The sequence below is a fragment of the Magallana gigas genome, chromosome 5, assembly GCF_963853765.1.
Source record: "Magallana gigas chromosome 5, xbMagGiga1.1, whole genome shotgun sequence".
Lineage (NCBI taxonomy): Eukaryota > Metazoa > Mollusca > Bivalvia > Ostreida > Ostreidae > Magallana > Magallana gigas.
The window spans coordinates 24611476-24637943 of NC_088857.1; the positions used below are offsets into that span (position 1 = coordinate 24611476).

General features: G+C 36.6%; 1 protein-coding gene across 3 annotated transcripts; it reads left to right on the plus strand.

Annotated features, from left to right (window-relative positions):
* Positions 1-16753: 16753 nt before the first annotated feature.
* LOC105325542 (uncharacterized) lies at positions 16754-26443 on the plus strand. Of its 3 annotated transcripts, XM_066084674.1 has the most exons (6): positions 16754-17315; positions 17809-18259; positions 18492-18636; positions 24753-24900; positions 25220-25419; positions 25561-26443. In XM_066084674.1, the coding sequence occupies exons 5-6, from the start codon at positions 25290-25292 to the stop codon at positions 26400-26402; spliced, it is 972 nt and encodes a 323-aa protein (XP_065940746.1). In that variant the 5' UTR covers positions 16754-17315; positions 17809-18259; positions 18492-18636; positions 24753-24900; positions 25220-25289; the 3' UTR covers positions 26403-26443. The 3 variants fall into 3 exon arrangements, with proteins under 3 accessions (XP_065940746.1, XP_065940745.1, XP_034315311.2); XM_066084673.1 differs by having other exon boundaries at positions 24753-25419; XM_034459420.2 differs by lacking the exons at positions 16754-17315; positions 17809-18259; positions 18492-18636 and adding an exon at positions 18647-19315 and having other exon boundaries at positions 24753-25419.
* Positions 26444-26468: the final 25 nt, after the last annotated feature.

Consider the following 26468-nt stretch of genomic DNA (forward strand, 5'->3'; position numbering starts at 1 on the left):
GTAGGGGGGTCAAGTTTTACATAGGTATATAAAAAAAAAAATCTGTAAACTTTCTTCTCAAAAACTAAGACGCCAGGAGAGCTCAAATGCAAATGGACGCATCCTCAGGAAGTAAATATTCTTGTTTATTCAAATCATGGTCCCCGGGGGTAGGGTAGGGCCACAGTAGGGGTGTCTTTAAACTTTCTTCTAAAAAACTATGACGCCAGGAAAGCTCAAATTAAAATGGAAGCATCCTCAGGAAGTGAATATTCTTGTTTGTTCAAATCATGGTCCCCGGGGGTAGGGTTTTGCCACAGTAGGGGGATCAAGTTTTACATAGGAATATATAGAGAAAATCTTTAAACTTTCTTCTCAAAAACTATGACGCCAGGAAAGCTCAAATAAAAATGGAAGCATCCTCAGGTAGTGTATATTTTAGTTTGTTCAAACTATGGTCCCCAGGAGTAAGGTAGGGCCACAGTAGGGGGTCAAGTTTTACATAGGAATATATAGAGAAAATCTTTAAACTTTCTTCTCAAAAACTATGACGACAGGAAAGCTCAAATTAAAATGGAAGAATCCTCAGGTAGTGTAGATTTTAATTTGTTAAAATCATGGTTCTCGGGGGTAGGGTTGAGCCACAGTAGGGGGATCAAGTTTTACATAGGAATATATAGAGAAAATCTTTAAACTTTTTTCTCAAAAACTATGACGCCAGGAAAGCTCAAATTAAAATGGAAGCATCCTGAGGTAGTGTAGATTTTAGTTTGTTCAAATCATGGTCCCCGGGGGTAGGGTTGGGCCACAGTAGGGGGATCAAGTTTTACATAGGAATATATATAGAAAATCTTTAAACTTTCTTCTCGAAAACTATGACGCCAGGAAAGCTCAAATTCAAATGGAAGCATCTTCAGGTAGTGTAGATTTTAGTTTGTTCAAATCATGGTCCCCGGGGGTAGGGTAGGGCCACAGTAGGGGGATCAAGTTTTACACAGGAATATATAGAGAAAATCTTTAAACTTTCTTCTCAAAAACTATGACGCCAGGAAAGCTCAAATTAAAATGCAAGCATCCTCAGGTAGTGTGGATTTTAGTTTGTTCAAATCATGGTCCCCGGGGGTAGGGTTGGGCCACAGTAGGGGGATCAAGTTTTACACAGGAATATATAGAGAAAATCTTTAAACTTTCTTCTCAAAAACTATGACGCCAGGAAAGCTCAAATTAAAATGCAAGCATCCTCAGGTAGTGTGGATTTTAGTTTGTTCAAATTATGGTCCCCGGGGGTAGGGTTGGGCCACAGTAGGGGGATCAAGTTTTACATAGGAATATATAGAGAAAATCTTTAAACTTTCTTCTCAAAAACAATGACGCCAGGAAAGCTCAAATTAAAATGGAAGCATCCTCAGGTAGTGTAGATTTTAGTTTGTTCAAATCATGGTTTCTTTTCAAAAACTATGACGACAGGAAAGCTCAAATTAAAATGGAAGCATCCTCAGGAAGTGAATATTCTTGTTTGTTCAAATCATGGTCCCCGGGGGTAGGGTTGGGCCACAGTAAGGGGATCAAGTTTTACATAGGAATATATAGAGAAAATCTTTAAACTTTCTTCTCAAAAACTATCACGCCGGGAAAGCTCAAATTAAAATGGAAGCATCCTCAGGTAGTGTAGATTTTAATTTGTTAAAATCATGGTTCTCGGGGTAGGGTTGAGCCACAGTAGGGGGATCAAGTTTTACATAGGAATATATAGAGAAAATCTTTAAACTTTCTTCTCAACAACTATGACGCCTGGAAAGCTCATATTAAATCCTCAGGTAGTGTAGATTTTAGTTTGTTCAAATCATGGTCCCCGGGGGTAGGGTTTGGCCAAAGTAGGGGGGTCAAGTTTTACATAGGTATATAAAAAAAAAAATCTGTAAACTTTCTTCTCAAAAACTAAGACGCCAGGAGAGCTCAAATGCAAATGGACGCATCCTCAGGAAGTAAATATTCTTGTTTATTCAAATCATGGTCCCCGGGGGTAGGGTAGGGCCACAGTAGGGGTGTCTTTAAACTTTCTTCTAAAAAACTATGACGCCAGGAAAGCTCAAATTAAAATGGAAGCATCCTCAGGAAGTGAATATTCTTGTTTGTTCAAATCATGGTCCCCGGGGGTAGGGTTTTGCCACAGTAGGGGGATCAAGTTTTACATAGGAATATATAGAGAAAATCTTTAAACTTTCTTCTCAAAAACTATGACGCCAGGAAAGCTCAAATAAAAATGGAAGCATCCTCAGGTAGTGTATATTTTAGTTTGTTCAAACTATGGTCCCCAGGAGTAAGGTAGGGCCACAGTAGGGGGTCAAGTTTTACATAGGAATATATAGAGAAAATCTTTAAACTTTCTTCTCAAAAACTATGACGACAGGAAAGCTCAAATTAGAATGGAAGAATCCTCAGGTAGTGTAGATTTTAATTTGTTAAAATCATGGTTCTCGGGGGTAGGGTTGAGCCACAGTAGGGGGATCAAGTTTTACATAGGAATATATAGAGAAAATCTTTAAACTTTTTTCTCAAAAACTATGACGCCAGGAAAGCTCAAATTAAAATGGAAGCATCCTGAGGTAGTGTAGATTTTAGTTTGTTCAAATCATGGTCCCCGGGGGTAGGGTTGGGCCACAGTAGGGGGATCAAGTTTTACATAGGAATATATATAGAAAATCTTTAAACTTTCTTCTCGAAAACTATGACGCCAGGAAAGCTCAAATTCAAATGGAAGCATCTTCAGGTAGTGTAGATTTTAGTTTGTTCAAATCATGGTCCCCGGGGGTAGGGTAGGGCCACAGTAGGGGGATCAAGTTTTACACAGGAATATATAGAGAAAATCTTTAAACTTTCTTCTCAAAAACTATGACGCCAGGAAAGCTCAAATTAAAATGCAAGCATCCTCAGGTAGTGTGGATTTTAGTTTGTTCAAATCATGGTCCCCGGGGGTAGGGTTGGGCCACAGTAGGGGGATCAAGTTTTACACAGGAATATATAGAGAAAATCTTTAAACTTTCTTTTCAAAAACTATGACGCCAGGAAAGCTCAAATTAAAATGCAAGCATCCTCAGGTAGTGTGGATTTTAGTTTGTTCAAATTATGGTCCCCGGGGGTAGGGTTGGGCCACAGTAGGGGGATCAAGTTTTACATAGGAATATATAGAGAAAATCTTTAAACTTTCTTCTCAAAAACAATGACGCCAGGAAAGCTCAAATTAAAATGGAAGCATCCTCAGGTAGTGTAGATTTTAGTTTGTTCAAATCATGGTTTCTTTTCAAAAACTATGACGACAGGAAAGCTCAAATTAAAATGGAAGCATCCTCAGGAAGTGAATATTCTTGTTTGTTCAAATCATGGCCCCCGGGGGTAGGGTTGGGCCACAGTAGGGAGAACAAGTTTTACATAGGAATATACTAGTATAGAAAAAAATCTTTAAACTTTCTTCTCAAAAACTATGACGCCAGGAAAGCTCAAATTAAAATGGAAGCATCCTCAGGAAGTGAATATTCTTGTTTCTTCAAATCATGGTCCCCGGGGGTAGGGTAGGGCCACAGTAGGGGGATCAAGTTTTACATAGGAATATATAGAGAAAATCTTTAAACTTTCTTCTCAAAAACTATGACGCCAGGAAAGCTCAAATTAAAATGGAAGCATCCTCAGGTAGTGTAGATTTTAGTTTGTTCAAATCATGGTCCCCGGGGGTAGGGTAGGGCAGCAGTAGGGGGATCAATTTTTACACAGGAATATATAGAGAAAATCTTTAAACTTTCTTCTCAACAACTATGACGCCTGGAAAGCTCATATTAAATCCTCAGGTAGTGTAGATTTTAGTTTGTTCAAATCATGGTCTCCGGGGGTAGGGTTTGGCCAAAGTAGGGGGGTCAAGTTTTACATAGGTATATAAAAAAAAAAATCTGTAAACTTTCTTCTCAAAAACTAAGACGCCAGGAGAGCTCAAATGCAAATGGACGCATCCTCAGGAAGTCAATATTCTTGTTTATTCAAATCATGGTCCCCGGGGGTAGGGTAGGGCCACAGTAGGGGTGTCTTTAAACTTTCTTCTAAAAAACTATGACGCCAGGAAAGCTCAAATTAAAATGGAAGCATCCTCAGGTAGTGTATATTTTAGTTTGTTCAAACTATGGTCCCCGGGGGTAGGGTAGGGCCACAGTTGGGGGTCAAGTTTTACATAGGAATATATAGAGAAAATCTTTAAACTTTCTTCTCAAAAACTATGACGACAGGAAAGCTCAAATTAAAATGGAAGAATCCTCAGGTAGTGTAGATTTTAATTTGTTAAAATCATGGTTCTCGGGGGTAGGGTTGAGCCACAGTAGGGGGATCAAGTTTTACATAGGAATATATAGAGAAAATCTTTAAACTTTTTTCTCAAAAACTATGACGCCAGGAAAGCTCAAATTAAAATGGAAGCATCCTGAGGTAGTGTAGATTTTAGTTTGTTCAAATCATGGTCCCCGGGGGTAGGGTTGGGCCACAGTAGGGGGATCAAGTTTTACATTGGAATATATAGAGAAAATCTGTAGACTTTCTTCTCTAAAACTATGACGCCAGGAAAGCTCAAATTAAAATGGAAGCATCTTCAGGTAGTGTAGATTTTAGTTTGTTCAAATCATGGTCCCCGGGGGTAGGGTAGGGCCACAGTAGGGGGATTAAGTTTTACATAGGAATATATAGAGAAAATCTTTAAACTTTATTCTCAAAAACTATGACGCCAGGAAAGCTCAAATTAAAATGGAAGCATCCTTAGGTAGTGTAAATTTTAGTTTGTTCAAATTATGGTCCCCGGGGATAGGGTTGGGCCACAGTAGGGGGATCAAGTTTTACATAGGAATACATAGAGAAAATCTTTAAACTTTCTTCTCAAAAACTATGACGCCAGGAAAGCTGAAATTAAAATGGAAGCATCCTCAGGTAGTGTGGATTTAAGTTTGTTCAAATTATGGTCCCCGGGGGTAGGGTTGGGCCACAGTAGGGAGATCAAGTTTTACATAGGAATATATAGAGAAAATCTTTAAACTTTCTTCTCAAAAACTATGACGCCAGGAAAGCTCAAATTAAAATGGAAGCATCCTCAGGTAGTGTAGATTTTAGTTTGTTCAAATCATGGTTTCTTTTCAAAAACTATGACGACAGGAAAGCTCAAATTAAAATGGAAGCATCCTCAGGAAGTGAATATTCTTGTTTGTTCAAATCATGGTCCCCGGGTGTAGGGTTGGGCCACAGTAAGGGGATCAAGTTTTACATAGGAATATATAGAGAAAATCTTTAAACTTTCTTCTCAAAAACTATCACGCCGGGAAAGCTCAAATTAAAATGGAAGCATCCTCAGGTAGTGTAGATTTTAGTTTGTTAAAATCATGGTTCTCGGGGGTAGGGTTGAGCCACAGTAGGGGGATCAAGTTTTACATAGGAATATACAGAGAAAATCTTTAAACTTATTTCTCAAAAACTATGACTCCAGGAAAGCTCAAATTAAAATGGAAGCATCCTCAGGTAGTGTAGATTTTAGTTTATTCAAATCATGGTCCCCGGGGGTAGGGTTGGGCCACAGTAGGGGGATCAAGTTTTACATAGGAATATATAGAGAAAATATTTAAACTTTCTTCTCAAAAACTATCACGCCGGGAAAGCTCAAATTAAAATGGAAGCATCCTGAGGTAGTGTAGATTTTAGTTTGTTCAAATCATGGTCCCCGGGGGTAGGGTTGGGCCACAGTAGGGGGATCAAGTTTTACATAGGAATATATAGAGGAAATTGTTAAACTTTCTTCTCGAAAACTATGACGCCAGGAAGGCTCAAATTCAAATGGAAGCATCTTCAGGTAGTGTAGATTTTAGTTTGTTCAAATCATGGTCCCCGGGGGTAGGGTAGGGCCACAGTAGGGGGATCAAGTTTTACATAGGAATATATAGAGAAAATCTTTAAACTTTCTTCTCAAAAACTATGACGCCAGGAAAGACCAAATTAAAATGCAAGCATCCTCTGGTAGTGTGGATTTTAATTTGTTCAAATTATGGTCCCCGGGGGTAGGGTTGGGCCACAGTAGGGGGATCAAGTTTTACATAGGAATATATAGAGAAAATCTTTAAACTTTCTTCTCAAAAACTATGACGCCAGGAAAGACCAAATTAAAATGCAAGCATCCTCTGGTAGTGTGGATTTTAATTTGTTCAAATTATGGTCCCCGGGGGTAGGGTTGGGCCACAGTAGGGGGATCAAGTTTTACATAGGAATATATAGAGAAAATCTTTAAACTTTCTTCTCAAAAACTATGACGCCAGGAAAGCTCAAATTAAAATGGAAGCATCCTCAGGTAGTGTAGATTTTAGTTTGTTCAAATCATGGTTTCTTTTCAAAACCTATGACGACAGGAAAGCTCAAATTAAAAGGGAAGCATCCTCAGGAAGTGAATATTCTTGTTTGTTCAAATCATGGCCCCCGGGGGTAGGGTTGGGCCACAGTAGGGAGATCAAGTTTTACATAGGAATATACTAGTATAGAAAAAATCTTTAAACTTTCTTCTCAAAAACTATGACGCCAGGAAAGCTCAAATTAAAATGGAAGCATCCTCAGGAAGTGAATATTCTTGTTTGTTCAAATCATGGTCCCCGGGGGTAGGGTAGGGCCACAGTAGGGGGATCAAGTTTTACATAGGAATATATAGAGAAAATCTTTAAACTTTCTTCTCAAAAACTATGACGCCAGGAAAGCTCAAATTCAAATGGAAGCATCCTCAGGTAGTGTAGATTTTAGTTTGTTCAAATCATGGTCCCCGGGGGTAGGGTAGGGCAGCAGTAGGGGGATCAATTTTTACATAGGAATATATAGAGAAAATTTTTAAACTTTCTTCTCAACAACTATGACGCCAGGAAAGCTCATATTAAATCCTCAGGTAGTGTAGATTTTAGTTTGTTCAAATCATGGTCCCTGGGGGTAGGGTTTGTCCAAAGTAGGGGGGTCAAGTTTTACATAGGTATATAAAAAAAAAAATCTGTAAACTTTCTTCTTAAAAACTAAGACGCAAGGAGAGCTCAAATGCAAATGGACGCATCCTCAGGAAGTCAATATTCTTGTTTATTCAAATCATGGTCCCCGGGGGTAGGGTAGGGCCACAGTAGGGGTGTCTTTAAACTTTCTTCTAAAAAACTATGACGCCAGGAAAGCTCAAATTAAAATGGAAGCATCCTCAGGTAGTGTAGATTTTAGTTTGTTCAAATCATGGTCCCCGGGGGTAGGGTTGGGCCACAGTAGGGGGATTAAGTTTCACATAGGAATATATAGAGAAAATCTTTAAACTTTATTCTCAAAAACTATGACGCCAGGAAAGCTCAAATTAAAATGGAAGCATCCTTAGGTAGTGTAAATTTTAGTTTGTTCAAATCATGGTTTCTTTTCAAAAACTATGACGACAGGAAAGCTCAAATTAAAATGGAAGCATCCTCAGGAAGTGAATATTCTTGTTTGTTCAAATCATGGCCCCCGGGGGTAGGGTTGGGCCACAGTAGGGGGATCAAGTTTTACATAGGAATATACTAGTATAGAAAAAATCTTTAAACTTTCTTCTCAAAAACTATGACGCCAGGAAAGCTCAAATTCAAATGGAAGCATCCTCAGGAAGTGAATATTCTTGTTTGTTCAAATCATGGTCCCCGGAGGTAGGGTAGGGCCACAGTAGGGGGATCAAGTTTTACATAGGAATATATAGAGAAAATCTGTAGACTTTCTTCTCTAAAACTATGACGCCAGGAAAGCTCAAATTAAAATGGAAGCATCCTCAGGAAGTGAATATTCTTGTTTGTTCAAATCATGGTCCCCGGGGGTAGGGTTTTGCCACAGTAGGGGGATCAAGTTTTACATAGGAATATATAGAGAAAATCTTTAAACTTTCTTCTCAAAAACTATGACGCCAGGAAAGCTCAAATAAAAATGGAAGCATCCTCAGGTAGTGTATATTTTAGTTTGTTCAAACTATGGTCCCCGGGGGTAGGGTTGGGCCACAGTAGGGGGTCAAGTTTTACATAGGAATATATAGAGAAAATCTTTAAACTTTCTTCTCAAAAACTATGACGACAGGAAACCTCAAATTAAAATGGAAGAATCCTCAGGTAGTGTAGATTTTAATTTGTTAAAATCATGGTTCTCGGGGGTAGGGTTGAGCCACAGTAGGGGGATCAAATTTTACATAGGAATATATAGAGAAAATCTTTAAACTTTTTTCTCAAAAACTATGACGCCAGGAAAGCTCAAATTAAAATGGAAGCATCCTGAGGTAGTGTAGATTTTAGTTTGTTCAAATCATGGTCCCCGGGGGTAGGGTTGGGCCACAGTAGGGGGATCAAGTTTTACATAGGAATATATAGAGAAAATTGTTAAACTTTCTTCTCGAAAACTATGACGCCAGGAAAGCTCAAATTCAAATGGAAGCATCTTCAGGTAGTGTAAATTTTAGTTTGTTCAAATCATGGTCCCCGGGGGTAGGGTAGGGCCACAGTAGGGGGATCAAGTTTTACATAGGAATATATAGAGAAAATCTTTAAACTTTCTTCTCAAAAACTATGACGCCAGGAGAGCTCAAATTAAAATGGAAGCATCCTCAGGTAGTGTGGATTTTAGTTTGTTCAAATTATGGTCACCGGGGGTAGGGTTGGGCCACAGTAGGGGGATCAAGTTTTACATAGGAATACATAGAGAAAATCTTTAAACTTTCTTCTCAAAAACTATGACGCCAGGAAAGCTCAAATTAAAATGGAAGTATCCTCAGGTAGTGTGGATTTTAGTTTGTTCAAATTATGGTCCCCGGGGGTAGGGTTGGGCCACAGTAGGGGGATCAAGTTTTACATAGGAATATATAGAGAAAATCTTTAAACTTTCTTCTCAAAAACTATGACGCCAGGAAAGCTCAAATTAAAATGGAAGCATCCTCAGGTAGTGTAGATTTTAGTTTGTTCAAATCATGGTTTCTTTTCAAAAACTATGACGACAGGAAAGCTCAAATTAAAATGGAAGCATCCTCAGGAAGTGAATATTCTTGTTTGTTCAAATCATGGCCCCCGGGGGTAGGTTTGGGCCACAGTAGGGAGATCAAGTTTTACATAGAAATATACTAGTATAGAAAAAATCTTTAAACTTTCTTCTCAAAAACTATGACGCCAGGAAAGCTCAAATTAAAATGGAAGCATCCTCAGGAAGTGAATATTCTTGTTTGTTCAAATCATGGCCCCCGGGGGTAGGGTTGGGCCACAGTAGGGAGATCAAGTTTAACATAGGAATATACTAGTATAGAAAAAATCTTTAAACTTTCTTCTCAAAAACTATGACGCCAGGAAAGCTCAAATTAAAATGGAAGCATCCTCAGGAAGTGAATATTCTTGTTTGTTCAAATCATGGTCCCCGGGGGTAGGGTAGGGCCACAGTAGGGGGATCAAGTTTTACATTGGAATATATAGAGAAAATCTTTAAACTTTCTTCTCAAAAACTATGACGCCAGGAAAGCTCAAATTAAAATGGAAGCATCCTCAGGTAGTGTAGATTTTAGTTTGTTCAAATCATGGTCCCCGGGGGTAGGGTAGGGCCGCAGTAGGGGGATCAATTTTTACATAGGAATATATAGAGAAAATCTTTAAACTTTCTTCTCAACAACTATGACGCCAGGAAAGCTCATATTAAATCCTCAGGTAGTGTAGATTTTAGTTTGTTCAAATCATGATCCCCGGGGGTAGGGTGTGGCCAAAGTAGGGGGGTCAAGTTTTACATAGGTATATAAAAAAAAAAATCTGTAAACTTTCTTCTCAAAAACTAAGACGCCAGGAGAGCTCAAATGCAAATGGACGCATCCTCAGGAAGTCAATAATCTTGTTTATTCAAATCATGGTCCCCGGGGGTAGGGTAGGGCCACAGTAGGGGTGTCTTTAAACTTTCTTCTAAAAAACTATGACGCCAGGAAAGCTCAAATTAAAATGGAAGCATCCTCAGGTAGTGTAGATTTTAGTTTGTTCAAATCATGGTCCCCGGGGGTAGGGTTGGGCCACAGTAGGGGGATTAAGTTTTACATAGGAATATATAGAGAAAATCTGTAGACTTTCTTCTCAAAAACTATGACGCCATGAAAGCTCAAATTAAAATGGAAGCATCCTTAGGTAGTGTAAATTTTAGTTTATTCAAATCATGGTCCCCGGAGGTAGGGTAGGGCCACAGTAAGGGGATCAAGTTTTACATAGGTATGTATAGAGAAATTTTTTAAACTTTCTTCTCAAAAACTATGACGCTAGGAAAGCTCAAATTAAAATGGAAGCATCCTCAGGTAGTGTAAATTTTAGTTTGTTCAAAAGATGGTGTCCGGCGGTAGGGTTGGGCCACAGTATCGGGGATCAAGTTTTACATATTACATGTATAATATAGAGAAAATCTTTAAACTTTCTTCTCAAAAACTATGACGCCAGGAAAGCTGAAATTCAAATGGAAGCATCCTCAGGGAGTGTATATTCTTGTTTCTTCAAATCATGGTCCCCGGGGGTAGGGTAGGGCCACAGTAGGGGGAATTAAAATGGAAGCATCCTCAGGTAGTGTAAATTTTAGTTTATTCAAATCATGGTCCCTGGAGGTAGGGTAGGGCCACAGTAGGGGGATCGAGTTTTACATAGGAATGTATAGAGAAATTTTTTAAACTTTCGTCTCAAAAACTATGACGCCAAGAAAGCTCAAATTACAATGGAAGCATCCTCAGGTAGTGTAGATTTTAGTATGTTCAAATCATTGTTCCCAGGGGTAGGGTAGGGCCACAGTAGGGGGATCAAGTTTTACATAGGAATATATAGAGAAAATCTTTAAACTTTCTTCTCAAAAACTATGACGCCAGGAAAGCTCAACTTAAAATGGAAGCATCCTTAGGAAGTGAATATTCTTGTTTGTTCAAATCATGGTCCCTGGGGGTAGGGTTGGGCCACAGTAAGGGGGTCAAGTTTTACATAGGAATATATAGAGAAAATCTTTAAACTTTATTCTCAAAAACTATGACGCCAGGAAAGCTGAAATTAAAATGGAAGCATCCTCAGGTAGTGTAGATTTTAGTTTGTTCAAATCATGGTCCCAGGGGGTAGGGTAGGGCCACAGTAGGGGGATCAAGTTTTACATAGGAATGTATAGAGAAAATTTTTAAACTTTCGTCTCAAAAACTATGACGCCAGGAAAGCTAAAATTGAAATGGAATAATCCTCAGGTAGTGTAGATTTTAGTTTGTTCAAATCATGGTTCCCAGGGGTAGGGTTGGGCCACAGTAGGGGGATCAAGTTTTACATAGGAATATATAGAGAAAATCTTTAAACTTTATTCTCAAAAACTATGACGCCAGGAAAGCTGAAATTAAAATGGAAGCATCCTCAGGTAGTGTAGATTTTAGTTTGTTCAAATCATGGTCCCAGGGGGTAGGGTAGGGCCACAGTAGGGGGATCAAGTTTTATATAGGAATGTATAGAGAAAATCTTTAAACTTTCGTCTCAAAAACTATGACGCCAGGAAAGCTAAAATTGAAATGGAATAATCCTCAGGTAGTGTAGATTTTAGTTTGTTCAAATAATGGTTCCCAGGGGTAGGGTAGGGCCACAGTAGGGGGATCAAGTTTTACATAGGAATATATAGAGAAAATCTTTAAACTTTCTTCTCAAAAACTATGACGCCAGGAAAGCTCAAATTAAAATGGAAGCATCCTCAGGTAGTATAGATTTTAGTCTGTTCAAATCATGGTCGCCGGGGGTAGGGTTGGGCCACAGTAGGGGGATCAAGTTTTACATACGAATACATGTATATAGAGAAAATCTTTAAACTTTCTTCTCAAAAACTATGACGCCAGGAAAGCTCAAATTAAAATGGAAGCATCCTTTAGAAGTGAATATTCTTGTTTGTTCAAATCATGGTTGCAGTTTACAGCGTTCAACGTTTGTGACGTCATAATAAAACTCGTCGATTTGACCTTTGACTACTTGTTGCATTTAGAGGCAACTGAAGATCACAGAATTTAATGGAAAAACACAGTAGAATGTAAATATACATTGATAAACTGCAGCTTTATTCTTTCTCTTTCATAAATATGTGAATTTACCGATTTCAAGAGCAGAATAAAATAATAAGACTCATAAAAAAAAAAATTATACAATCCCCTCCCCCAGCCATATCTCTTGCCATAGGTGTCATAAAATTTAACTAAAGATGACATTTTTTTTTTAAAAATAGGCAGTAATTTTCTTTATTATGTCAGTGGACATAAAAAAGATTTTTTAAAACATATACATTAACACTATATGAACATTTTGGCTTAACCCTGCAGTAAGAACCCCTACCCTATATACTATGACAGTTTTGGTCCCGCCCTGGGCCTACCCCAAAGGGCATGAAATTTACAATATTTGTAGAATGCTTCCTGGTCTACATAATTATGATTTCAGTTTTTCTAACAGGTGTATGGGTGTAGAGAAAATTTTGAAACATTATATGCATTAAAAACCTAAACATCAATTATGGCCATGCCCTTGAGTCAAAACCTCTACCATGAAAACAATTTTGATAGAGGGCTTCTTAGTCTACATAATCATGATTTCAGTTTTTCTCATAGATATGCAGTATAGCGAGGCACGCATTTTTGTTGATATAATTACCTCCCTTAGTTGTTTTGATTTACATAATTAAATGCTTGTTAATTCTCTCCAATCATAAATATATTATTGACTCTTCTTTACAATAATAATCATTGTATAAAAATGGTTAGATTTAGAAATTTCTATAAATAATACAGGCAGTATTATTTACTAGTATTTAAAATATAGCATGGATGAAACTAAACACACATTTATTATTTAGAGCGGTTTATTTATACAAGGCTCTGTAAATGGGAGGAAAATCGTGTACGTGGATATATCCTGAGTACGTCTCTTTGAGAGTCTTGTCTGTGAGTGCTCTCTGCGAGTCAAGTGTTGGACACAGATTAGCCAAGATCTTGTACATACATTGTGTCTATCTGTTTTGTTATCCGAGGTCTGATTCAACGCTGGCCCTTATTCCACAGTAACGCCAGACAGATAGTCTTACCACCTGCAACGTTACAGTAGGAGTAGAGAAGAATATTCTTGAAAAATGGTCAAAATTTGCCCCTATTGTAAAAGAGTCATGAAATTTTCAATTTTAGTTACCCTTGCCCCAAAGATGCATCATATTACGTTTGAAAAGAATTGGCCTGGTAGGTTTTAAGAAGAAGTAAACAACGTTCAATTGTTAACAAACAACACAAAATGACAGACGACAGCAGACGAAAACCAATTGCAATAGTGACTCAGATGACCTATAAAATGAAAGTTTCTGTTGAATTTTTTCTCTCTCCAGTTACAAAAATTACATTTTTAAAATTAAATTTTAGTTATGAATACTGAACAAGGCGAGGCGTAACGGTTATAGGATTTATTTAAAGATTAAATAAATTAAGATTATTATTAATAAATAAAGATTATTTAAAATTTAGCACAATGGAATCGCATATAACGGAAGATAACGTTCCTTTAAAATTTTGTGACATCCTTGCAGATCTATTTGTTCATATGGTGATTTTATATAAGGAATAAGGAATAATTTTGGTCGGGGCGTGATCAAATCCAATAAAGCCCGAAGGGCTTTATGGTAGATTTGATCACGCCCCGACCGAAATTATCACCTCATAATATTCAAAGAATGATTCCTTATTACTTATATTTATGTAATTTTAAGCCATCGTACGATTAAATATTTTTAAATATAAATAAGCAAACCCCGCTCAATTTGACGTCATTTGTATTATGGGTTATATAGACTAGTACAAAATCGATACGTAGTGTTATCACAGGCAAAGGCACTGGAAAATGTAAATATAACATGTTACTGCACTGTATGATATAGGGTTCATTCATTTTGCTTACAAAAATTGTACAATATTTAGCTTGCATGGTATTAAAATGACTCATGGATAATGCAAATGGATTTTCTCTAAAAATATCTCAAATATAGCCTTTAAGTATCATACAAGATGCAATTGATTGGTTGATATAATAAATATTCCAGATAGGATATATTATAAAGATATTTAATTGAACATATAGCAAAATTAACATGATTTATCCTTTTACCTACTGTATTTACTTGTATCTCAGAATTAAGTTATCATTACTCTAGAATGAAAGTGAGTAAAATTTCCTATGGAAATTTCTTTACATCATAATTTATATGCATATTTTTTTTTATTTTAAAATTTTCAATTCATGAGAACTTGGACTATATACCGGTATGTCTTTGATCTACCATGTTCATGATTAATTGCAGTTCCAAAAAGACTCAAATATATACCTGACAATGATTATAGATAATGACCTAACATACATCTATTTGTTCTATATGTATGTTCTTTCAGATGAATGTCAAGAAACTGATTAACATTAACTGACAAGAGGAGACAATGAGAGCCCAACATCATTCTTCATCTCTAGTGAAGGGGAGAGTTGCTATTTTGGGCGCACAGCAAAATACAAGCAAAACAAAGAAAAAAACGGATGCTATAAATGCGGTGTTGGTTTCCCAGTTCAGCACTTTTAAAGAGGGACAAACATTGCACCTAAACGGAAGCAGGGCATCTAAAATATGCTGGAATCCTCATCTTCTTGGACTTAACACAATTTTCAAGGTTAGTAAATACAACTAAATTTAATTACGATATTCCCCATGGTTTTCTTGTTTACGTATGAATTAATTATACCCATGCTCGGAAGGAGAGGAGGTATATTGGTTTGCCTATGTGTGTCTGTTTGTCTATACCACAAATTTTGTCAAAGATATCTCAGCAACAATCGCAGATGCTTGAAATTTTAACTCAGCCTGTTAAGGCATGCCATACGGTAGGATTCATTTTTCAAAATATTGAATGTCAACTTCCCGTTACATGTAATGTTAACTATGCTTATTTGTATACACATCAGAGCAGGGTAACACTAGTGAGCATTGACTCACAGATATCTTGTTGTCATAATTTTAATAATATAGTAAATATTCTTGTTCTAAATGCAATTATAAACTGAAGAATTTTGGAGAAAAAAAACCTTTCATTTACAGTGAAATCAATTCATTTTCCATTAATTTCCATTAATTGTATGTAATAAACCGAAATAACCTTACAAATATTGATAATCCATATCGTGTGATCTTCTTATATTTCTCATCCTTTATTTACAAAATGCATTTATACTTTTGAAAATAAATTATTTAAGGTAAAACACATTATTTCAAAATATTCTATAGATCAATTTTATTTTTAAATCCATGTTTTCTTTATTGGAAGTCAAGTATATTGTTATGAAATATTGCTTGATCCATATCCATTATTTATTTTTCATCAACACATTTTAGATTATCCTGCTGAAAAAGACAGTTGACATTGATATAATGGGTGCAAGACAACAGAAGTGAATTGAAATTGTTGTTACCACAAATGGCACACTCTAGGATTACACGCTTTCCAAATACATATTTACAGCATGCAGCTATAAAGGGATTCTTTTGAAGTCTATGTTCTGTAATGGGGGAAGTTCTCTTGAAGATTCCATTAGTATTAAAATAAAAACTTAAAAGTTCAAAGTTCAAATGTCTTCAGTTCTAGAGACCTGTGATTTGACAGTACAACATGGAGCAATTGTAAAGGACACATAATTTGTACATTATTGAATATCAATCTATAGCTATCCATAAATTACTGGGGTTTTATATTGTATTGTAATTCTCAACATTTGCATATATGTTTGATCTTTGTAATTTAAAAATATGTTTGGTGTACAGTACAGTAAGTAAATTTTATACATTTAAACATTTGTCAACAAAATGTATGAACTGCAATCTGAGGATCATTTAGAGGTCTGCAATTCTCCATATACAAAATGACTTTGAAATCATCCTGCTAAACTTGAGAATATATTAAGAACACTTCAAAATCTCTTTATTATTTACCTTTTTACTACACATTGTCTATATATTTTGTGTATTATTCTATAAAACTTATTTCTCAAGGCTATTGCTTCTCAGGTAAGCAAAGTGATACACAGACTACTTGATTGTGTAAAATACTGTAATCAAGTGGTGTACAAATGTAACTTCTGTATTTTGGTGAAACATTATTGTAAAGAATAGAATACTGCAGTTTCAGAAGTTCAGTTTACTAAGTTCTAATGCTATAAGATTCTTTCATCATTTTTATGTCAAAATGAACATTTATAATAAATCGGCATAATAATGAAAATATATACTTGTAATTTCAGCTTGCATACTAAGTATCAGTATCAACTGTTATACGAATGTACTTAACAAAATAAATGTTTTGATGTTTAAATTGCTTTTCTCATTTAATTTTTATTTAAGGCATGATCCAGACTAATCTGGTGCAGTAACTGAGTAATTCCACATTTACTACATGTATATACCTTAATTGACATATTAGAATAGTGTTTTATGTTATCAAACAAATTCTTAAGGAGAAAATAGTTATAGTAACACTTTGACATCATCTTCGCTAGCCAAGTGACCGATTCGTTTTTCTCATCTCCCCCTTGGCAGATTTAGCCGAATTTGTAAGCTTTCAAATCATCGCGCTTTGACTTAGCCTGGTTCCCGAGGCCTTCCGATTGTGCAAGGCCTCGGGAACCAGGCTAGCTTTGACTTTCCAGGGCATCCAGTCAAATTGCGCCATACAAATATGTTCGGTAAGAGCAATGGCGGCGCCCAGTGACAATCCGTGTTGTCGACTTTGTCACGGCGTTTTGCCTAAAAAACAAAGAAGAACAATTTTTGGCGAGACGTTCGGGGTTTGTGATCAGCTGCTAGAGGTAATAGATTGTGTTCCACATCCAGACGATGAGGGGAGCAACTATGTTTGCGGTATGTGTTGGAACAAGCTGAACAAACTGTCGAAACTTGAACACGACATAAAAACGAAACTTGAATCCTTAAAAGCAGATAGGTTGGAATTAATTCGGACTTTAAGGCAGAAATACCAAGGAGAATTTTCTTTGCATCAGCCTAGAATGTGGACACCAAAGTCCAAAAAACACAACATTATCCATTCGCCAACGCTGAGAAAAGTGAAACAACTGTTCGTTCCATCTAGTCAGTCAGATTTAACAGGGTCAACCACAATCTCAGATAGCCAAGCGTCATGCTCGAAGAAAACCCACGAACAAGAGGAAAAGAAGGAAAAAAGAGCCAAAATTCAGTTGTTTTCCCCCAGTAAAATCAAGGTATATACATACATAATTACACTATAAACATATTGATAAAATAATGTACACTGTACATGTATATTGAATTACACAGGTAATTGAGGTTGAAAGACTTCTTTACTGAGACATCTACATATAGCATTGCTTTTTAATTGTTATTGTTTTTGAGATTGAAATTAAAAAGAAGTTTGTTAATTAATACCCAACTTTTGAGGGTTATATTATATAACATTTTATAGATCATAAGTTTCTGTCATTTTTGTTGTAGCTGTAGGAAAGACGGGGCGAACAAATTTTCTGCTTATTTCTTTATTTTACTTAGTGATTAAAGTGTGGATTTTCAATTATGTTAGAAATGGTTTTTTATTTCCTAAACAAATATACACAAAAAAATACAATAAAATAGGTTGAACACAAGAATCACTTTAAATAGCTACATTGTAACTAAGCAGGTAATACCATATCTGCATATTATATTTCTCTTATGCTGTTTTTTTTCTTTCACCCGCAGGTTGTATTTAGAGGTAAAAAGGAATCTGTTAAATCTAAAGTGATTCCAGCTGGGGTGTACCAGGACATCATCAGGGGAATGACAAGAGGTGAATCCCACCAGAGAGTATCACAGCTTCTCTACAACTCCAGTTTGAAAGAAAATATCTTGAACTCTGTTCTCAAAGATCTAAAAAAAAGAGCTATCCAAACTTTCATCAACTAAGACTGGTTCATGTCTAAGAAGAACATCAAGTGATGATTTGGCCACCGTGAACTTTGAAACATGGAATTTAGAGTTCCAACTGTTCTCTCCTGTCCTATTAAAGATAATTTCTGGTGTCTTTGACGATCAAAAATCTGTAGCCGTTGCTATGATTTCTGCTATTATTCAGAAACAGAAAAACATGCACATGTCTGCATTTCATCATGCAGTATCTCAAGTTTTAGATAATGGTGGTGCAACAGATGAGGTATTTACCAATAAAATTGTATTATTATTTGTTACAGAATATTTGTGAAATGAGTTAAGAATTAGCCCTACATTATTATAAATTATATCAGATATTTAAAGTGCATGACATCCTGCTTTGTAACGTTGGAAAGCAAAGTGAGTTTTGGTATAATTTGCTATATTTTGATTGCATGTATTATCTTCAGTGCATGTTTATGTTTCTTGTCAATTATTTGAAATTAATATTTCAGTGCATAAATCTTCTGAACAAGCTTGGTCTTTGTGTGTCATCATCTGCTGCTGCAAAGAAGAAGACAGACTTCATAGCAAGACAAACTGATCATAATATTCAGAAACTTGTCATATCAGAGAAGATAGCCCTTGAACAAAATACAGGTGAGGATAAATATAATAGGAGATAATTTTGACATAGCGAAGAGTCCCTCACATATGAGCAAAGATAAGCAACGACAAAGCTGGCATTGGTTCTTTTTGGTTGGTTTGAAACGGAGAGTTACAAACTTAGATTTAAGTATAGAAGTTCCTGTGACACCTATTACAGCAGTTGAGAACAGCATCTTTATTCCCAGTGTCACAGATTGCCAGTCTCTGGAGAGTAGCTTTACTCATCATATCATGAAGGTTATGGTGAAATATTTCCCTTGCTTTCAAAAATATGAACCTTACATTCCAAAATGTATTGAACATCCTCACATGCAAGAACTGTCAACAAAATCTGACTTTGTGATATCAGATTTACTAGACAAAAGTGAGAATAAGAACGAGGACATGATCAGTATATTAGAGCATATCCACCGTAATTACATCCCCCATACAGCTGAAGAACATCCTTCTGTCATCAGAAAAAAAGTATTTGGGGGGGATGTTCTCACAAATGAAAGAGCCTATACTGCACAGTTAGCAATGCTAAATGGAGCAACAGATTTTGAACAAATAGCTGGTGTAATACATAGACCAGAAGGACTACATAGAATGATGAATCTATGTCTGGTAACAAGTTATCGACCCTGTTTAAGTTTGTCTTGAAGTTACAGTTCAAAGTTTCAAATGTCAGGTAGACAACTTACTATTTGTTTCATTTATTCCTTTTACAGTTTCCCTTTAGAGCTACATGTATTTCATCAAGCTAAATATCCACTGTGTATAACTAAATTAAAGTATGAAAAATTATAAACTGGGTAAATATGATTACATTCTTAAATTAGCCATTACTGTATGTTCTTTGAAGTTCAGTGGATTGGTCTGGGATGTTGTTATGATGAAATACATGTTCATGTAGTTATATCAACAGTTGTTATTTTATTCATCTATAGTGCAGTAGTTACAAGTCTTAGGGGGAATAAAGCTTCTAGACACATTTTTTCTTGCATACTTTTTGGTGTTTTGCATTTGCATTTGGTTTTACTGTTATTCTTGATGCATGTTATATATTCATTGATTTTTATTGCATGATGTTTATATATATTATATGTAAAGATACATTATGAAGTAAACATGCTTGTGCAAGACATTTTACAGTTAAAAAATTGTTAGACTGGTTTTAAGCATAAAAGCTTTTGTTAGTTTACTTAATATGCAATGACAAGAGAAGTAACTCTTGTTTATGTTTTACTTATCTCCCCCTAAGGGAGCTCTTCATCCTGTAAAGTTACTTTTAGTGAACGAGTTGAATAAAGCACATGGTCTAACAATGGTAGCAGAGCGTGGTTGAAAGAAAATTGGTGATTCCTAGTGTTAGAAACAGTGTAAGCGAGGTGTGACAATTAATTACTTGTTATTCAGAGTTTGATAAATGTGAAAAACAGTGGTGTTAGTGGACTGAGAAAATGTCAACAAAAATCAACCCCCCTTGGTACAATCCTAAAATCAAAAGTTATGAACTCTTCAAGCAAGAACTTTTAGCATGGAAAGAGGTCACTGAGTTAGATAAAAAGAAACAAGGTGTTGCTATAGCATTGTCTCTTCCTGAAAATGATGAGTCCCAGATAAGAGAAAAAGTGTTTGATCAGCTGAATTTGGAGGATCTCAAAAAAGAGACAGGTTTGAAAACATTGATAGAATTTTTGGACAAACATTTGGCCAAAGATGATTTAGCAGATAGCTTAGAGAAATTTGAAGACTTTGAAGATTTTAAAAGGTCTGATGGACAATCTGTCAATGAATACATTTCCATTTTTGATGCTAAATACAGAAAAATTGAGAAGAAAAATATGAAATTACCTCCAGAGATTTTAGCATTCAAATTACTCAAAAGATCACAAATTAGCAAAGAAGAAAGAATGATTGTTTTGACAGGAATGAATTTTGAAAATAAAGAAACTCTGTATGAGGAAGCTAAGAAATCCCTTAAAAAATTCAAAGGTGAAACTTGTGAAGGACATTCTTCTTCTACACCAATGTCCATTAAACTTGAACCAGCATTCCTTGCAGAGAACGAAGAAGCGCTGATGGCAGCTGGATATGCTAGAATGAGGAACAACAAATTTTATCGAGGAGGGGGAAGAAGTGAGCAGATGTGGGGCAGAGGATTTCAAAGTGGCCAAAGTAGAGGCTTTTATCGAGGTCAGCATGGGGGACAATCAAGAGCAGGCAGTTCAGCAGTTAAAAAGAGTATGAATCCATCAGGACCAGATGGAAATGTGTTGACATGCAAGTCTTGCGGGTCATATAGACATCTGATGGCAGCATGTCCTCATAGTTGGGAAAATATGGCAAAAGTAAATGCATGTTCAACTGAAGAAGAAGAATTCGTACTGTTTACAGGTTACCAACCAAAGGAAATAAGACACCTGGGGATGGAAGCTAGAAATTGTGCAGTCCTAGACAGTGCCTGCAGTAGTACTGTGTGTGGTAGTGCATGGATCAACACATACATCGATTCACTCAATGATTTGGACAAAAATAGAGTTAAGAAAACTGAAGGCAGAAAAATGTTTAAGTTTGGAGGGGGGACTCGTCTGAAATCTGAAGGAGAATTTGCAATTCCAGCTCGTATAGCAGGGAAAGATGTGACCATAATAACTGATGTTGTTGATTCAGACATTCCGTTGCTGTTGTCAAGAACGGCTATGAAAACTGCTGGTGTAAAGTTGAACTTAGAGGATGACACAGCGGAGATTTTAGGGAAAACAATGAACCTTAATGTGACCTCTTCTGGACATTATTGTATTCCCATAGATAAAGCAGAAATGATACCTGTTGAGGAAGTTTGCTCAGTCAGGATTGATGATGTAGACCCAAAAAAGAGATACTCAACTCTGTTAAAACTGCACCGACAGTTTGCGCACCCACCAAAGAAACGACTAGTATCCCTCTTACAGGATGCGGGTGCTTGGCGAGACAACTTTGACGAGGATCTTGAAAAAATAGAAGAGAGATGTGATGTGTGCAAGACCTATGCAAGAACCCCTTCACGGCCTGTTGTGTCATTTCCAATGGCGACTTACTTTAATGAGAAGGTGGCCATGGATCTGAAGTACTGGAGAGGAAAGTGGATCTTACATTTGATTGACATGTGGTCCAGATACACAATTTCCATTTTTATCCAGAGGAAAAAGACAACTGATGTCATTGATAAAATCATGTCTCACTGGATAGGGATATTTGGTGTTATGGGTGCAATTATGACAGATAATGGAGGAGAATTTAACTCTGACGAAATGCGAGAAGTGGCATCAATTTTGAACGTCAAAGTGTGCACATCCGCAGGTGAAAGCCCATTTCAGAACGGCTTGTGTGAACGAGTGCACTCCGTAACGGATATGATGCTAACAAAATTGGAACAGGACTACAAAGATGTAAATGAGCAGAGCTTGTTGTGCTGGGCTAACATGGCAAGGAATGTATTACAGATGTGGAACGGCTTTAGTAGCCACCAGCTTGTGTTTGGATGGAACCCCAATCTACCCAACATTATGACAGACAAGTTACCAGCTTTAGAAGGCCGTACAGTGAGTGAGACTTTTGCTAAACATCTGAATTTACTGTACAGCACCAGACGAGCATACATAGAGGCAGAAGCTGATGAGAGAATCAGACGGGCATTACTGAACAAAGTGAGAGCAGCTGAACAATGTTATGAAAATGGAGATTTGGTGTACTACAAGCGTGAGGGTAGAGACAGATGGCTTGGACCTGGTAGAGTTGTGTTTCAGGATGGAAAAGTTGTTTTTGTTCGCCATGGGGGAGTTTTTGTTCGAGTGTCCCCTAACAGATTACAAAAAGCAACCGCAGGCTGTACTCAAGTAGAAGAGAAGATATCAGACACTGAAACTACAGGCACAAATAAAGAAAGAACACCACACCAAGGAAAAGCAAGTGAAAAGCAACTTAAAAAGTGTACAGTTTCTGAATACCTGTCAGAGAACAAAGAGGAACAGAAGTTACCTTTACCTCCTCAACGCAATTTTGCACTAAAAACAAATGACAACATTCAGTATAAGATGGGATCGGAGGATGAAAATTGGATAAAGGCAACAATTCTTGGCAGAGCAGGCAAAGCTTCTGGTAATAACAGAAATTGGTATAATGTAAAAGATGTTGAGAGTGAAGAACAAAAGAGCATAGACCTAAGTAGGCTCCCTTGGGAAAGAATCAGCGATGAATGTGTTAATTCTACAACATGTGAAAATACAAGCTGTGACAATATATCCCTAGCTAAACAAAATGAACTAGAGAAGCTCAAAAACTTTGACACATACACTGAGGTTCTGGATGAAGGACAAAATAGACTATCTACAAGATGGGTTATCACTTCAAAAGAAGAACAAGTAAGAGCAAGACTTGTAGCACGTGGATTTGAGGAGGAATTTGATATTCCAAGAGACAGTCCGACAGTTGGAAAAGGGGGTCTTAAGATATTTCTGACAATAACAGCAAGTAAATTCTGGGATGTCAAAACCACAGACATTAAGTCAGCTTTTTTACAAGGAAAAAAACTTGATAGAGATGTTTATCTTCAACCTCCAAAGGAAAGTATCACTCCTGTAGGAATGATATGGAAGTTAAAACACTGTCTTTATGGACTGAAAGATGGTGCCAGACAGTTTTACTTAAGTGTTAAAGAAGAACTTGATAAACTCGGCTTTGAACAGTGTAGCGTAGACCCGGCTCTCTTCTGCTATAGAAAGGATGGAAGGCTTCATGGAATCATCTGCTCTCATGTTGATGATTTTCTCCATGCTGGGGACGAAATCTTTGAGGGGCAGATTTGCAGGTTTCGAGAGAGGTTTTCAGCAGGAAAAATTGCTGAATGCCAATTTCCATATATTGGTTTCTACGTTAAGCAAACTCAGGAAGGGATAGAACTGGATCACACTAGTTACATGGAGAAGTTACAAAGTATAGAGATTGATCCCCTGAGAGCATATCAGAAGGAAAGTCAGCTAAGCACTGAAGAACAGACTGCATACAGACAGATCATAGGGCAGATCAATTGGGCAGTGCAGGGGTCAAGACCAGACCTTGCATTTGAAATGATAGACATGAGCACTAAGCTAAGAAGTGGAAACATGGCAGACTTAATCAGAGCAACGAAAACCATAAATAGGCTTAAAGACTTCAAAAGTATTCTGAGATTTCCAGCTTTAGATCTCACTTCAGTGAAGATAATGACATTTACCGATGCATCTCTAGGAAACCTGAATGATGGAGTGGGAAGTACTCAAGGAGTCATTATCTGGATTATGGATAGACAAGGGAAATGCTGTCCCCTTTTCTGGCAGGCTAAAAAGATAAGAAGAGTTGTCCGCTCCACGCTAGCAGCAGAGGCGCTTAGTCTACAAGAAGGACTGGAGGCAAGTTTTTACTATCGACACATGTTAGAGGAAATTTTAGGAGTCCCCAGCAAATCCATTGAAATTTATGCATTTATAGACAATAAGAGTGTGATAGAATCTGTGCATTCGACAAAACTGGTGGAGGACAGGAGACTTCGTATTGATATCGCTGCATTGACTGAAGCAGTTACTCAAGGAGATGTGAGGAAAATTCAGTGGTGTTCTGGACAAAAACAGCTCGCAAATTGCCTAACAAAAGCAGGAGCAAATGGTTTATGTGTTTTGAAGATTCTTCAGACAGGACGGATGTTGCCAGACTTTGTGTTTTAAATGGACAGAATTACTGTTATTCTTAAACCAGACACATTCTAATTAATTCTGAACTTTTGTCATTTTTAGTTTTGTTTACCTGTACATTATGCTCAAAAAAGAGAAAAGTATAATTAATGTTAGTTTACTTAATATGCAATGACAAGAGAAGTAACTCTTGTTTATGTTTTACTTATCTCCCCCTAAGGGAGCTCTTCATCCTGTAAAGTTACTTTTAGTGAACGAGTTGAATAAAGCACATGGTCTAACAGCTTTATCTTTATATCTACACAGTATATTTTGTAATTATAAAAGTAACAAATTTCAAAATTATACACTGTATACACAAATGTGATTATGAAAACAATTTCCATTGAAATACTAACATTTAATTGTTCCATGCAGATTCTATACCAGCAGTTCTACAAGGCTTCATCTACAACTGACCGTGGAACTCTTTCCCAACTTAGAAACAGTGTTCACAGAGTTGATGTCCAGGGATCAGACAGAGTTATTGATAGCTACAGGAAACCAATTGGCTACTACATATTTAGTATTACAAAATCTAGGATTTAAAATTATTTTTTTTATCATGTTCATTGGAATATTTCATCTCAAATTTGTTATTGGAACTTATCAGCAAAAAATCTGTATGTATCCATGACTTTAGATTTCTAAAAGATCGCAGTCAAAATATACCAAGCTTCAATTACAATTGCGTGTACCGGTACTCTTCAACTTCAGATGAATATCATCCTGTTTCATTGATTTTAACTAATCAATTTTCTGCAAGCAATTCAATTTCTTTTTCATTAACTTTTTGTAATATTTAAAAATTCAAGACACTATGAGGATCTTATGTTTGTTCTTAGGGCCCACTCAGCTTTCATTGACGATTGCTTAGATGCTTTCATAGTGGGAGCTTGCATACATCATTTGGGCATGGAAGATATCGGATCTGAACCAAAGTCCAATCAGGTTCTCTTTGAGGCAGTCTCATCTGAAGACAAGGTGCAATTCATTGCAAATATTGCTTCAGAAATACAGAGGAAGTATATCAATCTGGAAAATGGTATGTATATTTATGGTACATGCTTTTTCTATGAAGTGAAAAATTAGAATCCTGTATGATGTAATGCATGTAATCTTTTACGGTAATAGGAATTGATATAAAGTGACAAGGTTTGTAATTAATCAAATTTTTTCCCCTTAGATTTGCACACCTTGGAACACACTTCTGAAGAACTTGATATGCAGGAGCAGCAAATCAAGGACATGTTTGATGCAGGTGAAGGGAAATACTCATGTGTTGAATGTCGGCGACCTTACAAGACACGTGGACATTTGAAAAATCACCTTGTAAAAGAACACGAGTGGCAGCTATATCAACAGAACCAAGATGCTGGTGAAAATCTTGATCGAGTCGCCCTTTATAGGGCATCATTTATGAAATGTGCTCTTTTACTTAGAGACACCAGTGATGCCTATCAACTCGGAGATGGTAATAGAATTATGAACAATTCTAAATTTCAAATGCTTCTCTCAGGGATCGGACATCACACAAAATACCAAATATGGCTATTCAGATTTTTAGCAAATTTTCACTGCTTGCTTAGTCCGAGAGAAGCGTACGAGTACAAATGGAACTGCACTACCAACTTAAAAGGAGGAGCAGGTCATAACATTCCCAATGATAATTTGGTAGGGATTTTAGTTCATCGACTAAAAGCAAAGCTGCAATCCCAAGGATCCAATGTAACTTATGAAAGTGCCCGAAAATCAGCATTAACTCTCCAAATTCAGGATGAGATCAGGGAAAATTTAATTCAAAAGTCTGGCCTGAAAAAATCTGGCATCACTCGCCCAGCCCGTGCCAACAACGACATTGTTCTTATGGTGAATGAGTTGTCTGCTGGAAATGTGTTCAGTTATATTCCAGGGAGAAAATATGACAATTTTAAATCTTTTTGTGACATGTTTTCAAGAGTAAACGTAGTAAATTTGCACAAGTGGTTGAATAAACAAAAAGAGAGACTGTCATATGAAACCACATGAGGATATGTCATGTAAGCACGTAATTAAAGAAATGAAATCTATTGTTTTTATTGTTTAATTTTTTTA

Bases quoted from the DNA above. Each gene is read 5' to 3' on its own strand.
- LOC105325542 (XM_066084673.1), top strand. From the start codon at position 25,206: ATGTTTGTTCTTAGGGCCCACTCAGCTTTCATTGACGATTGCTTAGAT. The intron at 25,420-25,560 runs GTATGTATATTT...TTTTCCCCTTAG, and splicing joins GTATATCAATCTGGAAAATG to ATTTGCACACCTTGGAACAC.